This window comes from Malaclemys terrapin, chromosome 3 (assembly GCF_027887155.1).
Source record: "Malaclemys terrapin pileata isolate rMalTer1 chromosome 3, rMalTer1.hap1, whole genome shotgun sequence".
NCBI classification, from domain to species: Eukaryota; Metazoa; Chordata; order Testudines; family Emydidae; genus Malaclemys; species Malaclemys terrapin.
In genome coordinates, this window is record NC_071507.1 from 7273308 (window position 1) to 7288741 (window position 15434).

Here is a 15434-nt window from a genome sequence, read left to right on the forward strand (position 1 = left end):
CACGAGTTGAATAATTGCTATTAAATTAAATCTCACACCCAACAACCCTGAGTCCTCCACTCTGAGCGATTCTTGAAATGGTTTCAGAAGTGTCTATGTGCATGTGTGTGTGTGTGTGTGTGTATGTAGTTGATCAGGTTGGGGGTGGGGAGTCAGTACTCTGAAGAGATCAATTAATGTAACCTATTTGGGGCATATATTTGTAAAATGCATGTTGCTGGTTATGTATCATGGATTTGTACTTTCCAGAGACGGCACCTGGCCTTTGTGGTGCTGTGCATTCCTTAGGATGCTGGGTCATTGCACTTTGCAGAGCTGTCAGCAATTACCATAACCCCTGGAGTTGGGGCACATAAAAATATCCTTGTTATGCAATTCCTCCATCAGCCGGGGCGCATTGCTGCTGAGTGCTGGGTGGGACATATTGGGGTGAAGATCCCTGGATGTGCTGATGAAGAACCTTGGTCCAAGTCCGATGCTGTTTCTCTTCTCAGTTTCCACCCTTCATTCTCAGACTGCGTTGCCTGCTCCCTAAGGCCCAGATTAAAGGTATTCAGGCGTAGCTATGCTCAGCCTTGCAACGTCTATCTAATTTAGGAGCTCACCTCTCATTTTCAAAAGTGCTTTAGGCCCTTAGAAGCTTAAAACCTATTGACTTTCAATGGGATTTTGTCTCCCAAGTGCCTAAATCACTTTTGAAAATGAGATGTAGGATCCTGTATTAGTTAGGCCTTGCAAGGCTGAGTGTGGCACAGAAGGCAAAAAAAGAAAATGTCAAGGATGGGGTCACAAAACCTTCCCCAATCTCCTTCCAGCCCAGCCAGTGCGGGAGTGTGCTCCATTCCAGGTGGAGTCCCTCCCTAAGGGAAAGAAGAGGGCCTGAGAGCACAAAGACAATGCTCTAGAGCAGGTATTTTTCAAATACGGGTGTGTAAAAGTAGCACCTCAATAACAGTGGCCTGGTTTTCATGGGTGCTGAGCACCAAAACCTGCACGGACAGCAGGGGAGCAGCTGGTGCTGAGCACGTCTAGAAATCAAGTCACTGGTTAGGTCTGGAATTTTCAAAGGGGCCTCAGGGAATAAGACACCCCAATCTAATTGAAAGTCAGGGGAAGTTTAGCATCTAACTCCCCTAGGCTCTTCTGAAGATCGCAGACTAGATCCTACAATATGGTTTCAAGGGCTTGATCCAAAGGCCACTGAGGTCGATGGCAGTCGTTCCACTGACTTCAGTGAAGTTTGGAGCAGGCCCCAGGAGCCTGTCTTTAGCCACCCTGCTTTGCAACTGTTGGCCTGTATTATCCCAACAAGCCTTGTCGACAGCTGAGCATCTATTTCCAATACGCTCTAGTTTAATAACTTCTGCACTTGAAGAGGCTCCGCTGGTCTGTGAAGTTATCCCCTCAGGCCACCTCCTCGGCCTTGCTTTATTTAGCTCATCAAGGTAAACATCGTGTATAGAAGTTTCACATCTCAAATTAGCAGCGAGAGAGCTCTTCCTGTGCGGTTTCTGCTGGAACAGCTACGATCAAATCATCCTTCCTCTCTCTGCTGGGCCCCTGAGATCCAGACAGTCCGACTGGAAGACACGCATTGCTAGAGCCTGATTCTGACCTCACTTACACCAGGGTAAATCAGGAGTGAGACAAGGGAGTCACTCCAGTGTAAAGCAGATGTGGGAGGAAGATCAGAGCCTGGCTCTGTCCCCTGCCACGCCCATCAGGATTCATAAACAGCAGCGGGGCTGATACTCCACTCAGAGCTCTATTCCGGAACACCGGCCTCAGCTCACAGACCTCTGGACGCACACTCAGGTATCCCTCCCGGGCGCTGTCATGGATTGTAGTTTGATAATGGGCATTTTCTGTAGGTGGGGCTTATCTATTGCATTTCAGGTGACTGAATACTTCAAGTAAGAAAACCCAGAGAATTTTGGTAGGATTTTGGAGATGAGGGCAAGACTTGTCATGGGGTAGCAGGAAGATTTTTACTTCTGGGAAGGAGGTTGGTTTGGCGCATAATCATTGAACAATGCATGGGAAGGTTTGACTTTTGTTGTAGGGTGGACAGGAGGCATTGGCAGCTGGAAGCAATATTCCCTGACTTTCCTTGAGTATGGAGAGCACTTTAGAGACTAAAACTTTCGGCTTAAAGACACACAATACGCACATGCAATGAGAGCGGGGAAAGGGTAGTTGAAATCAGAAAATCTTTCCCATTAATGACCTCACTATACATACAAATTGATGGGGTCTAATTTCGTTGTTACCTCTCGAGAAAGAGATATTGGCATCATCGTAGATAGTTCTCTGGAACCATCTGCTCAGTGTGCAGCGGCAGTCAAAAAAGCTAACAGAATGTTAGGAACCATTAGGAAAGGGATCAATAATATGGCAGAAAATATCATAATGTCTGTATATAAATCCATAGTACACTCACAGTTTGAATGCTGCGTGCAGTTCTGGTCACCCCATCTCGAAAAAGGCATATTAGAATAGGAAAAGGTGCAGAAATGGGCAACAAATATGATCATGGGTATGAAATAGCTGCCATATGAGGAGAAATTGAAAAGACTGTGGAGCTGTTCAGAAAAGAGATGACTCTGGGGAGATATGCTGGAGGTCTACAAAATCATGAATGATGTGGGAAAAGTGACTCAGGAAGTGTTATTTACCTTTTCACATAACACAAGACCCAAGGGTCACCCGATGAAATTAATGGGCAGCAGGTTGAAAGCAAACAAAAGAAAATATTTCTTCACACAATGCACAGTCAACATGTGGAACATGTTGCCAGGGATGTTGTGAAGGACAAAAGAAAAACTGGGTTCAAAGAAGTATTAGAGAAGTTCATGAAGGATATGTCCATCAATGGCTATTAGTCAAGATGGTCTGGGTTGCATCCCAATCTTTGGGTGTCCCTAAACCTCTGACTGCCAAAAGCTGGGGCTGGACAGCAGGGATGTCAATAATTGCCCCATTATGTTCATTTCGTCTGAAGCATCTGGCACCGGCCACTGTTGGAAGACAGGATACTGGGCTAGGTGGACCATTGGTCTGACCCAGTATGGACATTTTTTATCTTCGTATGTCTATTCCATGATTTTTGTTCATCTCAGTCTATCCAGACACTACAAATCATTGTATTGTTTAAATCCTTTCACCGAAAGCTTCTGCACCTGCCTTTATGATCTATTTTATAGACCCGCCTGCATTTCATCAATTCTCATCGAACCACTGAAGGCGAGTCTAAAACGTCTATCCCTATTGCCCCACCAGAAATGAGTGAGGAGGAGGACCTGAAATTTCAATCTTCTTCTGAACATCAGAGACAAAAGCCCAAGAATGCTGGAAACAAAGGTACTCCATGTAGCAAATAGTCAGCGCTCCATTGCAGTAAATGGCGCTGCACCCACCACCAGGTTGCACTCCCCTTTCACCAGCTGAGGATCAGGGCCATCCAGCTTCCAGTCAACGGAAGTGAGGTTTGAGCCTTTTTTCCCCCCAACTGGGTGGCTGGTCTCGGTCTTTTAGAGTTTGGTGCCGCCCAAATAAACTCCAACCTGACCTTCATTTCTCAGGCCTCTCTCTGCTCATCTTCTTTGTGTTCATGTCACTCTCTCTCTGTGCTAGATTCTCTCACTCCATCACCCTCCTGGTTGTCAATGGCAGTCGTGCTCGGCGTCCTCTCACTGTGCCTGCTTTTGCTGATAACAGCGAGAATCCTGGGTGCCAAGCGTAAGTACCAGAAAAATCACTAGGGGCTTCAGTCAGAAACCGTTGGCTTTATTCTTGGCTATGGTACTCACTTGCTGCATAAATCGGGGCATATCTCAAATTGCTCATCTGTTAATAGAATATGCTACGTACATAGGACCTGATTCTGCAGTCCTTACTCATGTGAGAAGCCCCATTGACTCAAACGGAACTCTCTGTCTCATGCTTCCGGAATAATGAAGACATCCTCCGGCACTGACTTAAATGAAGTTGCCTCTGCTCCTGTGTCAATTAATGCTAGCAACCAGTATATGTTTCCTTCTGTCCCCGTTTCCATGTAGAGTCTCTCTGTTACATGGGGCTGTAATCTGACCACTAACATCCCATTTTGGGGGCAGGGGTTGCTAAGGCATTTGTACTGAAATGTGGAGCCACCCAGATGGGGAGTCACCACGTCCATTTGAGCCAATTCCTGGAATAACAAGCCATAAGGGTTTCCTATACCAGTTTCCACGGTCTCAATACCCTTAGCTCCTAGTTGCAGCGTTGACTGTGATCTAGCCCTTGTCATCAAATCACTTAAAGCAGCTAACAGTCTCCAGAGGTTTTCTACCCAAATGAGGCATATCTGCACCCCTTTCCTGAAGTTTTGCCCATATCTGTGCTCGCAATGATCTCTCACTAGACACTGTGTGTCTCCTACCAGACAGTTCTCTCCCTGGTCCTATTTTATTGCAACTACCACGTCCCATGGCAGTGTGGTTGGAGACGTTATAGCCTGCCTGATTACTGTAGGAAGCCCCACCAACCATTCTCTGAGAACTACTTTTTCCACTTACTACCCTTTCTGCTCGATCTAAATCTATCCAAGATATTAAATCTGTCACGTGTTTCTCCTCAATTCCAGCCAGAGAGCATACCAAGAACAATCTAGTACAATAAGCCAGAACAGATTCCCCTTCCTCCTGATACATCAGCATAACTGATCTCCTTAATTCACAGAGAGTCAGAAAATATCAGGCTACCTTCCGGATAGCACCGTCTCTGTTATCTTTGCTTAACTCTGCCTCAATTTCTGCCAACAAAGTTGTTCATTCCATAGGGCCAGCACACGATATTATCAATTCTCTTAAAACTCTAAGATCTAGATGTTTTCTAACCATGTATCCCAACAGCCAAGACAAACGGGATTTTTAGTCAAAGAACCCAATTGTTTAGCCAGCGTCTGTTTTTCAGTTTCAATCAGAGGACGAATTATTTCCTCTTGTATGTGCTGTGGAGGTTGAGGTATTTGCACTTCCACTACTGGCTGGGTTACTGGAGGCTCTGGAAGGGGCTCCTCTTCCTCTTCTACCTGAACATTTATTCTTTCCTCTAAGCCCTGACATGTATGGGTTAAACCTATTATCTGCTGCGCCTCAGTTACGTTCTGTGCTACAGCAGTTTGCAGGTCCCGTTTCAGGTTTTCATTTTGTAATTTTAATTTTTCCAATTCCTGTTCTCAACTTTCTCGCTGATGTTCCAAAACGTCTCGCTCCTTTACAAGCTTATTTACAGCACGATCCAGATCACAACTGACTTGTGCTGCTGTTTGGGCTTTCTTAGGCGTGTAACCCTTCTGCTACTCCAACAACAAGCTGTCCAAACCTTTCTCACGCAGTGTGGGGACTGCATTAGACTCCTAGCATGCACATACCTGTCTTAGTAAGCACTTATTCATTGTACCCAGAGGCTTCGGGGCATCCCCTTGTCCTCCGAGGTAAACCCACCTTGATTGTGCTTGTGGAACATCATTTGCTTTAAGATAACACTCATACAACCCTGCAAACCTGTGTGTTTCTCCTCTCTCAATATACTGGTTCCAAGCTGTATTTAACCCCCGGTTCCCCGGCACCATACACTGTCTAAAAACAATATTTTAAGGTGGCTTGCCAGAATATTCTGATTCCAATTTATATTTCCCCAGTTCCCCAGCACCACACAATGCTTTAAGGCAACACATTGTTCCTTTTAGCTTGGCTTACCAGTTCAGAAACCTCTGACTTTTCCCTCTAGCACCGTAACCATCCTTTGCTACCAATGTTGAAACGGATCTTTAATGGCCCACATCTGTGCGGATGGTACCGGTACCAGTGAGAATTCGGAAACCCATCTGCTTAATGCACCGTAATTTATTTGAGAAGGAATCACACAAATAGTTAAGGTTACACAGTACACGTCTTTTCCTATAAGCCTCAGCTCCCCAAGCATAAACCCGCAGGTACTATGTTGGCCTTACACAGTATCCTGATTAGCAAACAAGGCTGATCTATCTAGAGGGAGACTGCTTTTCTTCTCTTCTTTCCCCTCTTAGGTACCTGGTCTGTTAAATGTCCCCTGAAGCAAGGTCTAGCTCACCTCGAGGATTTCGGTCTCACCGTCTCAGACCTCTTTAGATGTGAATTAGGGAACTAACTTAACTAATTTACTTTGTTTAGCATTTATACCTTTTGTTCTCAAAGGAGTAACATGTCCCAGAGATATGCCTTGTGGGCGCTCATTACTGGTTCATTCTAATTAATATTTTGGAAGGAGGGGCTGCAGAACAGACCCAGACCAAAGCTCAACCAACATTTACCCTCTCATCAATCTTTCACTTAAGTTCTTAGCGTGATGTTGTCCAGAAAGGGCAATAAATTAGCCAACACTCCGTGCAATGGACATAGTCCCCTGTAGGCCTGTCTGTTTTTGTTTTAAGGTACTGCAGCATCTGTATTTCGGGCCTGATTCTTTGCTGGAGTAAATTGACACAGTCACTGAACTACATTGGTTTACAGCAGCTGAGAATCTGGCTTGCAGTCCCGATGCCTGTGTTGTTGAAAAAATACAGAACATTTTCATGCAAGTACCAACGCTGTTCAGTATTGCAAAATGAGTGCTACTGTGTACATGAATAAAGCTACTTTATCGAGTAAACTTTCTCAAAAGAATTGTAGAACAGCCCCACCCCAGGTGTGGAGAGCGGCTGCAGAAGGTCCCTAGTTAGAAGATCTGAGCTGTGGGACAGGTACCCACAATGCACTGGTAATACAATGGTTGGGTGGCCAGCTGTGCATGGATGTTCTGAACAGATCTAGGCTAATCAGGGTGGGTTTATAGACCCATTGCACTGTGCTATGTTTCAGCTGAGGCTTTTGTATCACCATGATTCAAAGAACGACTGCTCTGTAAATTCTGCTGTAGCCTTGCTAAGTGACATTGTTGTGTTGTTCTGACATTTAAGTCACTCAGTGGGGCGGCCAGCAGGAAGTCCTCACCCAGCAGGTGGAAAATCTCACCCAGCAGCTGAAGGTTTGCCAAAGCCAAACCACAAACCACCAAGGGACTCCGCAGGAGCTGCCGAGCAACAGAGGTAAATGGAGGAGGAGGAGCCGCTGTCCCCACCAGGCAGATCCAGATCCGTACAGGAGATTCCTTCTGTCTCAAAGTGCTTGGGCTTGGGATGGGAGTTCCCCCGTAGGTGCTTGTGGGAGATCTCACTGGCCAGCCGTGGGGTGGGGTGGGGTGGGGTGGGGATGGAGAGTCCTCCCGCCCTCGCTTCTCAGGCCAACCGGCTCAGCTTTTCCCCTGTCCCTTGAGAGAGGAAGGAACGTAGTCAGTGAATAAACTCCCCTCCTGCGGCCCGACGCAGCCCAGCCGAGGGCAGTACACTCGGGCTGAAGCATGTGGGTCATTTGTCACATCCAGCTCCACAGTTGGCTCCCCCCTTCTCCCCTTAGCAACTGGGATTCAGCTGAGCTGGGCCAATGTGCCTTTCCCGGCTGTCCCTCTCCCTGCTTATGACAAGCTCCCATCTCCCCAACCCGACTGGGGCTCAGGAGGGCAGTCAGGCCTCTACCAAGATGGTGGGGGTTGGTTCTTCAGTCACCCCATCATGCTGCTGGGGAAGCCAGTCCCTTCAGGCAGCCTGCTCTTCCCCGCCTGGCAGCGGCAGCTCCTGGAGGGGAAAAGCCCATCCCCATGGGATGATGGGATCACCGGACTGTATAGTCCATGACAACAGTAGCCATGGGGGCCAAGGCCTAAGGCTGGAGTACAATCCCAGGGATAGACGGCAGTGTCCCCAGCACACCTCGTCACACCAGAGCGAGGCAGGATCCTGGTGAACTGATCGGCGGTGTTTGTTCGTTCAAGGGGACAAATGTCCGGTACAGTGGATACGGTGGATACAGTCCAGTGACAGCTTGTACCTCTTTGCTGCTGCAACCAGAACTTGGGAACAGTGTCAATCCTACTACTCATCTCAATCTGCCCAGCTGCTTAAAACTGAGAATGAGGAAGAGAAGGTGAATCTGAGTTTCTTTAAAAATACTGGGGCAAAACTGGAGTTAATCAGCAGCAGCTCCCCTGCTGAATGTGTGGGATGGACCGTGCCTGACACACAATCCGTCCCCATGCTACATGCAGGGTGCTGTGACTGCAGCACTACCCTGCATGGCACAAAGGTCCCTGTCATCTTCAGACTCAGCTTGATTTTAAGTGTCAGGGAGATTCCCCCAAACAAGCAGAGACTGAAGATAATGGGATCAGTTCTTGTAAATGTATTGACAGGGCCCTATGGGTAACGCTGTGTTGTGACCATGAAAATGTCCAGAAATTTCCCCTTTCTGCCAAACAACCCTGTTTGTGGTGAATAAATCCAAACCACCAAAGGCAATAACCACACCATCTTCCATCTCCTCATTTCGCCCACGGCCCATTTTAGGAGCTCTGCTTCGGGCTGGCTTTCATTGCTGGTTGGAGAAGGGGGGCACCCATGGTTGCAATGTTTGTCCTAAATCACTTCCCCAAGGCTGCAGGGGAACCGTGTGGCAGAACTAAGAATGGAAATCTGGATGCAATATTCAAAGCCCAGCAGAGAATTCAGCCACCCAGCTCCCACTCAAATTAATGGAATTGGGTGACTCAGTCATCTTGTGGGTTTTGAAAACTTCTCCCATGAAGCGTTGTGAAGCCCGAAAGAACCGGCACCTCTAAATGAGACTGAATGAAGTTAAAATCCTTCACAGTCCCCTGTATTCAAACCCACTCAGGTACTGAGCAGATATCAGTGAAAGTTTCAATTGACCATTTTTGTACACTCACAGCAGTTAAACCAGTGAAAGTGATTTAGCAAAATCTCAAGGGACTGGGAATATTTGGGAAATGTTAGATCATTTATAACTCAAACCAACCGAGCCGAAGTTCTTTCAAGCAGGTTTTCCCTTAGATCCCTTTGAGATCTATGAAATGAGCCACGTCTGCACAAAACCAGTTCAGGCACTTCTGAGTTCAATGTGCTCAACCATCTCCTGACTGGAACATTTGGGGGAAACGTCGGGTGTTTTTTAGCACCTTCCATAACCCAAAAATGGGTTTTTTACTAAATAGTTTTTACTGTAACTTTGCTATAAACATTCAGCTTTGGCCTGAGATTCAGGCTGGACAATTTCAGCCCCAAAAGATTTGGTTTGAGAAAGTTATCGGTCACTGAAACAGCCAGACACTGGAATAGAAGTGGGAACTCAACCTTAGCTGTAGTGATGCCTCTAAGAAGACCTATGGTGATACCGTGTGCTGGGAGTTCCTGATCTTCTACCCTGTCCAGCCATTTCCACTTATACCCATGTGATGGAATTTGAGGTTTTAACACTTTATTTTATTCTTCTGCAGAATTTCATACAACAAGAATCATATCTTTATTTTGAAATACGTCAAGGCTTTAGATATTATTTCCCTTTCTGGATTGGATTATTGTATGATTCCAGCACCAGGAAGTGGGTCTGGGTGGACAGCACAGCTCTCTCCTCTGGCCTGTAAGTCTGTGTCACTAGCACATCCTCGGCTATGGACCAAAGCGCGGCACGGAGTCCTGTGTTTGATTCTCCACTGTGAGCCTCAGACAGCCTGCGGTACATGCGTTTATTTAAGTGGAGACACTAACCCACAGCACTGGCCTCAACTGGGGTTCAGACCCCTGGGAACTTCCTGTTCTCCCCAGCTCCCACAGTGCCGTTCTCTGAGCAATTCTAGCTCCTTTGTGATGTCTTTTATCCTGAAACACCCCAAAGTGCCCTCAATTTGGGAGCCTGATTGTAGGTGGTGCTGGGCCCCAGTGGCACAAATTCGGCCAAGAAGGCTGGGGGGGGGGGGGGGAGAAAGGCATTTGCTACTTCCCCCTGCCATGGGCTGTAGCCAGACACACTGGTCCAATGTGGGCTTGTTGGCTGGGCATGGCAAAGGAGGAGGACGAGTTGGTTATTCAGCAACCTCTGAGGGACGAGCTGCTGAACTCGCTGGTGTCAGTCAAGGGCAACGCAACCCTGCCATGTTTCTATACAGGCCTCATCTTACAGCAACAATGAGTTATTGTAAAAAAAAAAAAAATGTATTGGGACTCCTTTTTGTATCCCTCCGCCTGGAGAGCCTGGTGACTTCGTTACGCCATGAGGCCAACACTACAGGGCTCAGGCAGAACTGTAAAAACCTCCTAAGTGTATGAAAATCACTTTTCTCTACCTACCCATGTCAGTGTAAATGTCACAAAAGCCAAGTCAGCTGTTTGACACTGCTCCAGGGTTTTCAGCGTTAGATCAAGTCGCAGTGAGCTGGGTTAGCAGGCGGAGGGCAGGTGATTTGATCTCAGGTGCATGAAAAAATTGTAGAGTCATGTGACATATGAATTTATCCCATGGATACCATTTCCACTTCTGTGACTGAACATGGCGGCGAGTGTGTATTTCACTCTCCCAGCACCAGACTGGAGCCATCTCTGGCCACGATATAGCACAATGGGAGGGGGAGTAAAGAACACTTGAGGGCCATGAGGTCTTAGTGATCCTGTGCTCACAGAGTCTCCTCAGACAAATAGGGTAGCACATCGGTTCAGCATCGTCTACTGTCCTCAGGACAAACACAGAGTCCAAGCATTGCGGCCTGAGGCAGGGGGCTCGGGGGTTATTAAGATGAAGTGTAAATGGTTCATTTTTGCACTGCAGGCTTGAAATCCCAGAAGCTGATAGCCAGCATTATCGGGGTGGAGCTTGTGCCTATATCCAAGGTGGGAATTTCAAAGCTGGAGCCTGCGGAGAAACTCGATCCTGCCTTTGCAAGAAGATGAAGGATTTGACAAAAACTTGAACTCCCTCATCAGGAACGGGCCTGGACAGTCTGCTAAACCAAACAGAGATGGAAAGATCTCATTTCCTGTCTTGGTTATTTCCTCTATCTGCTCGCTTATGTTGCATGTGTGAGAGTTGACTACAATCGCTTTCCCCTACAGCCTGACTTCATCTGCTGGCGTCTGTAGCGGTTGGATAAATCTGCTCACCTCATCTCACCTAATGTTTTTTTCTTGGCTGTATGGGGGGTATTCATGCAACGTTGAGAACCACTAAGGTAAACTGTTACTCTCCAGAGCCTATGGCGTATACAGACATATGTGTGTGCTACACAATCATAGACATGAGCGATGGAAAGACGTATGGACTCTCCTAATGCAGCTCCCTGCCAATGCTCTATTGCCCCCTATTGTATATCACTGTAGTGGCTGATCCTGTCTAATTTCAAGAGTTTCAAGTGCCACCATGTCCCTAGGCAGACTCCAAATCGTATATCTGAAACACGAGTTGAATACAAATACAAATAAAGGTTTAAAACAAACAAAAGGAAGTTCTTCTTCACAACGTACAGTCAACTTGTGGAACTCCTTGCCTGAGGAGATTGTGTAGGCTTGGACTATAACAGCGTTTAAAAGAGAACTGGATAAAAAATTCATGGAGGTTAAGTCCATTGATGGCTCTTAGCCAGGATGGGTAAGGAATGGTGTCCCTAGCCTCTGTTTGGTCAGAGGGTGGAGATGGATGGCAGGAGAGCGATCACTTGATCATTGCCTGTTAAGTTCACTCCCTCTGGGGCACCTGGCATTGGCCACAGTCGGTAGACAGGATACTGGGCTAGATGGACCTTTGGTCTGACCCAGTACGGCCATTCTTATGTTCTTATAATTGCTATTAAATTAAATCTCACACCAAACATTCCTGAATCCTTCACCATGGCAATTGTTGAAAAGGTTTCAGAACTGTGTGTGTGTGTGTGTGTGTGTGTGTGGTTGATCAGGTTGGGGGTGGGGAGTCAATACTCTAAAGAGATCAATTAATGTAACCTATTTGGGACATATATTTTTAAATGCATGTTGCTGGTTATGTATCATGGATTTGTACTTTCCAGAGACGGCACCTGGCCTTGTGGTGCTGTGCATTCCGTAGGATGCTGGGTCACTGCACTTTGCAGAGCTGTCAGCAATTACCATAATCTCTGGAGTTGGGGCACATAAAAATATCCTTGTTATGCAATTCCTCCGTCAGCTGGGGCGCATTGCTGCTGAGTGCTGGGTGGGACATATTGGGGTGAAGATCCCTGGATGTGCTGATGAAGAACCTTGGTCCAGGTCCGATGCTGTTTCTCTTCTCAGTTTCCACCCTTCATTCTCAGACTGCGTTGCCTGCTCCCTAAGGCCCAGATTAAAGGTATTCAGGCGTAGCTATGCTCAGCCTTGCAACGTCTATCTAATTTAGGAGCCCACCTCTCATTTTCAAAAGTGCTTTAGGCCCTTAGAAGCTTAAAACCTATTGACTTTCAATGGGATTTTGTCTCCCAAGTGCCTAAATCACTTTTGAAAATGAGATGTAGGATCCTGTATTAGTAAGGCCTTGCAAGGCTGAGTGTAGCACAGAAGGCAAAAACAGAAAATGTCAAGGATGGGGTCACAAAACCTTCCCCAATCTCCTTCCAGCCCAGCCAGTGCGGGAGTGTGCTCCATTGCAGGTGGAGTCCCTCCCTAAGGGAAATAAGAGGGCTTGAGAGCACAAAGACAATGCTCTAGAGCAGATATTTTTGAAATACGGGTGTGTAAAAGTAGCACCTCAATAACAGTGGCCTGGTTTTCATGGGTGCTCAGCACCAAAACTTGCACGGACAGCAGGGGAGCAGCTGGTGCTGAGCACGTCTAGAAATCAAGTCACTGGTTAGGTCTGGAATTTTCAAAGGGGCCTCAGGGATTAAGACACCCCAATCTCATTGAAAGTCAGGGGAAGTTTAGCATCAAACTCCCCTAGGCTCCTTTGAAGCTTGCAGACTAGATCCTGCAATATGGCTTGATAGGTTTGATCCAAAGGCCACTGAGGTCGATGGCAGTCATTCCACTGACTTCAGTGAGGTTTGAAGCAGGCCCCAGAAGCCTGTCGTTAGCCATCCTGCTTTGCAACTGTTGGCCTGTATTTTTCCAACAGGCCTTGTCAACTGCTGAGCATCTATTTCCAATACGCTCGTTTAATAACTTCAGCACTTTAAGAGCCTCCGCTGATCTGTGAAGTTATCCCCTCAGGTCTCCTCCTCGGTGTTGCTGTCTTTAGCTCATCAAGGTAAACATCGTGTGTAGAAGCTTCACATCTCAAATTAGCAGCGAGAGAGCTCTTCCTGTGCGGTTTCTGCTGAAACAGTAATGAGCAAATCATCCTTCCTCTCTCTGCTGGGCCCTTGAGATCCAGACAGTCCAACTGGAAGACACGCATTGCTAGAGCCTGATTCTGACCTCACTTACACCAGGGTAAATCAGGAGTGAGATAAGGGAATTATTCCAGTGTAAAGCAGATGTGGGAGGAGGATCAGAGCCTGGCCCCGCCCTCCTGCCACGCCCATCGGGATTCATAAAGTGCAGCGGGGCTGATACTCCACTCAGAGCCCTATTCCGGAACACCGGCCTCAGCTCACAGACCTGAGGACGCACACTCAGGTATCCCTCCCAGGCGCTGTCATGGATTGTAGTTTGATAATGGGTGTTTGCTGCAGGTGGGACTGACCTATCGTATTTCAGGTGACTGAATATTTCAATAAGAAAACCCAGAGAATTTTGGAGATGAGGCAAGACTTGTCATGGGCTAACAGGAAGATTTTTACTTCTGGGCAGGAGGTGGCTTGGCCCATTATCACTGAACCATGCATGGGCAGGTTTGGCTTTTGTTGTAGGGTGGACAGGAAGCATGGGCAGCTGGAAGCAATATTCCCTAACTTTCCTTGAGTATGGAGAGCACTTTAGAGACTAAAACTTTGGGCTTAAAGACACAGAATCTACACACACAATGAGAGCGGGGAAAGGGTAGTTGAAATTAGAAATTCTTTCCCATTAAGGACCTCACTATTCCTACAAAATGATGGGGTCTAATTTCGTTGTTACCTCTCAAGAAAGAGATCTTGGCATCATCGTAGATAGTTCTCTGGAACCATCTGCTCAGTGTGCAGCGGCAGTCAAAAAAGCTAACATAATGTTAGGAACCATTGGGAAAGGGATCGATAATATGACAGAAAATATCATAATGCCTCTATATAAATCCATAGTACGCATACAGCTTGAATACTGTGTGCCGTTCTGGTCGCCCCATCTCGAAAAAGGCACATTAGAATAGGAAAAAGTGCAGAAATGGGCAACAAATATGATCACGGGCATGAAATAGCTTCCATATGAGGAGAAATTGAAAAGACTGTGGGGCTGTTCGGAAAAGAGATGACTCTGGGGGGATATGCTGGAGGTCTATAAAATCATGAATGATGTGGGGAAAGTGACTCAGGAAGTGTTATTTACCTTTTCACATAACACAAGACCCAAGGGTCACCCGATGAAATTAATGGGCAGCAGGTTGAAAGCAAACAAAAGAAAATATTTCTTCACACAATGCACAGTCAACGTGTGGAACATGTTGCCAGGGATGTTGTGAAGGCCAAAAGTATAACTGGGTTCAAAGAAGTATTAGAGACGTTCATGAAGGATATGTCCATCAGGCCGTTTCTCAGGCCTCTCTCTGCTCATCTTCTTTGTGTTCATGTCACTAGATTTTCCCACTCCATCACCCTCCTGGTTGCCAATGGCAGTCGTGCTCGGCGTCCTCTCATTGTGCCTGCTTTTGCTGATAACAGCGAGAATCCTGGGTGCCAAGCGTAAGTACTGGCCGGAAAAATCACTAGGGGCTTCAGTCAGAAACCGTTGGCTTTATTCTTGGCTATGCTACTCACTTGTTGCATAAATCGGGGCATATCTCAAATTGCTCATCTGTAAATAGGATATGCTACATACATAGGAATTGATCCTGCAGTCCTTACTCATGTGAGAAGCCCCACTGACTCGAATGGAACTCTGTCTCATGCTTCCAGAATAATGAAGACCTCCTCCGGCACTGAGTTAACTGAAGTTGCCTCTGCTCCTTTGTCAATTAATGCTAGCAACCATTATATGTTTCCTTCTGTCCCCGTTTCCATGTAGAGTCTCTCTGTTACATGGGGCTGTAATCTGGCCACTAACATCCAATGTTGGGTGCAGGGGTTGCTAAGGCATTTGTACTGAAATGTGGAACCACCCTGATGGGAAGTCACCACATCTATCTGAGCCATTTCCTGGAATAACAAGCCAAAGGTTTCCTAAACCTCTTTCCACGGTCTCAACAGCCTTAGCTCCTGGTTGCAGCACTGACTGTGATCTAGCCCTTGTCATCAAATCACTTAAAGCAGCTAACACAGTCTCCAGAGGTTTTCTACCCAAATGAGGCATTTCTGCACCCCTTTCCTGAAGTATTGCCCATACCTGTGCTCGCAAGGATCCCCCACTAGACACTCTGTGTCTCCTACCAGACCATTCTCTGCCTTGTCCT

The 15434-nt window shown here is 46.8% G+C and overlaps 1 protein-coding gene across 1 annotated transcript; it reads left to right on the forward strand.

Moving 5' to 3' along the window:
* The first annotated feature begins 3281 nt into the window (after positions 1–3281).
* On the forward strand, positions 3282–10875 carry LOC128833705 (C-type lectin domain family 12 member B-like). Its single transcript, XM_054021776.1, has 6 exons — positions 3282–3360; positions 3634–3738; positions 6980–7073; positions 7886–8042; positions 9409–9551; positions 10734–10875. Exons 1-6 carry the CDS (start codon positions 3282–3284, stop codon positions 10873–10875), a joined length of 720 nt encoding a protein of 239 aa, XP_053877751.1.
* Positions 10876–15434: the final 4559 nt, after the last annotated feature.

What these genes read in the sequence shown, in the direction of transcription:
- LOC128833705 (XM_054021776.1), top strand. Translation starts at nt 3,282, where the DNA reads ATGAGTGAGGAGGAGGACCTGAAATTTCAATCTTCTTCTGAACATCAG. An exon ending in GAGAATCCTGGGTGCCAAGC is followed by an intron (nt 3,739 to 6,979) that starts GTAAGTACCAGA and finishes CTGACATTTAAG; the next exon opens with TCACTCAGTGGGGCGGCCAG. An exon ending in CTGAGAATGAGGAAGAGAAG is followed by an intron (nt 8,043 to 9,408) that starts GTGAATCTGAGT and finishes ATTCTTCTGCAG; the next exon opens with AATTTCATACAACAAGAATC.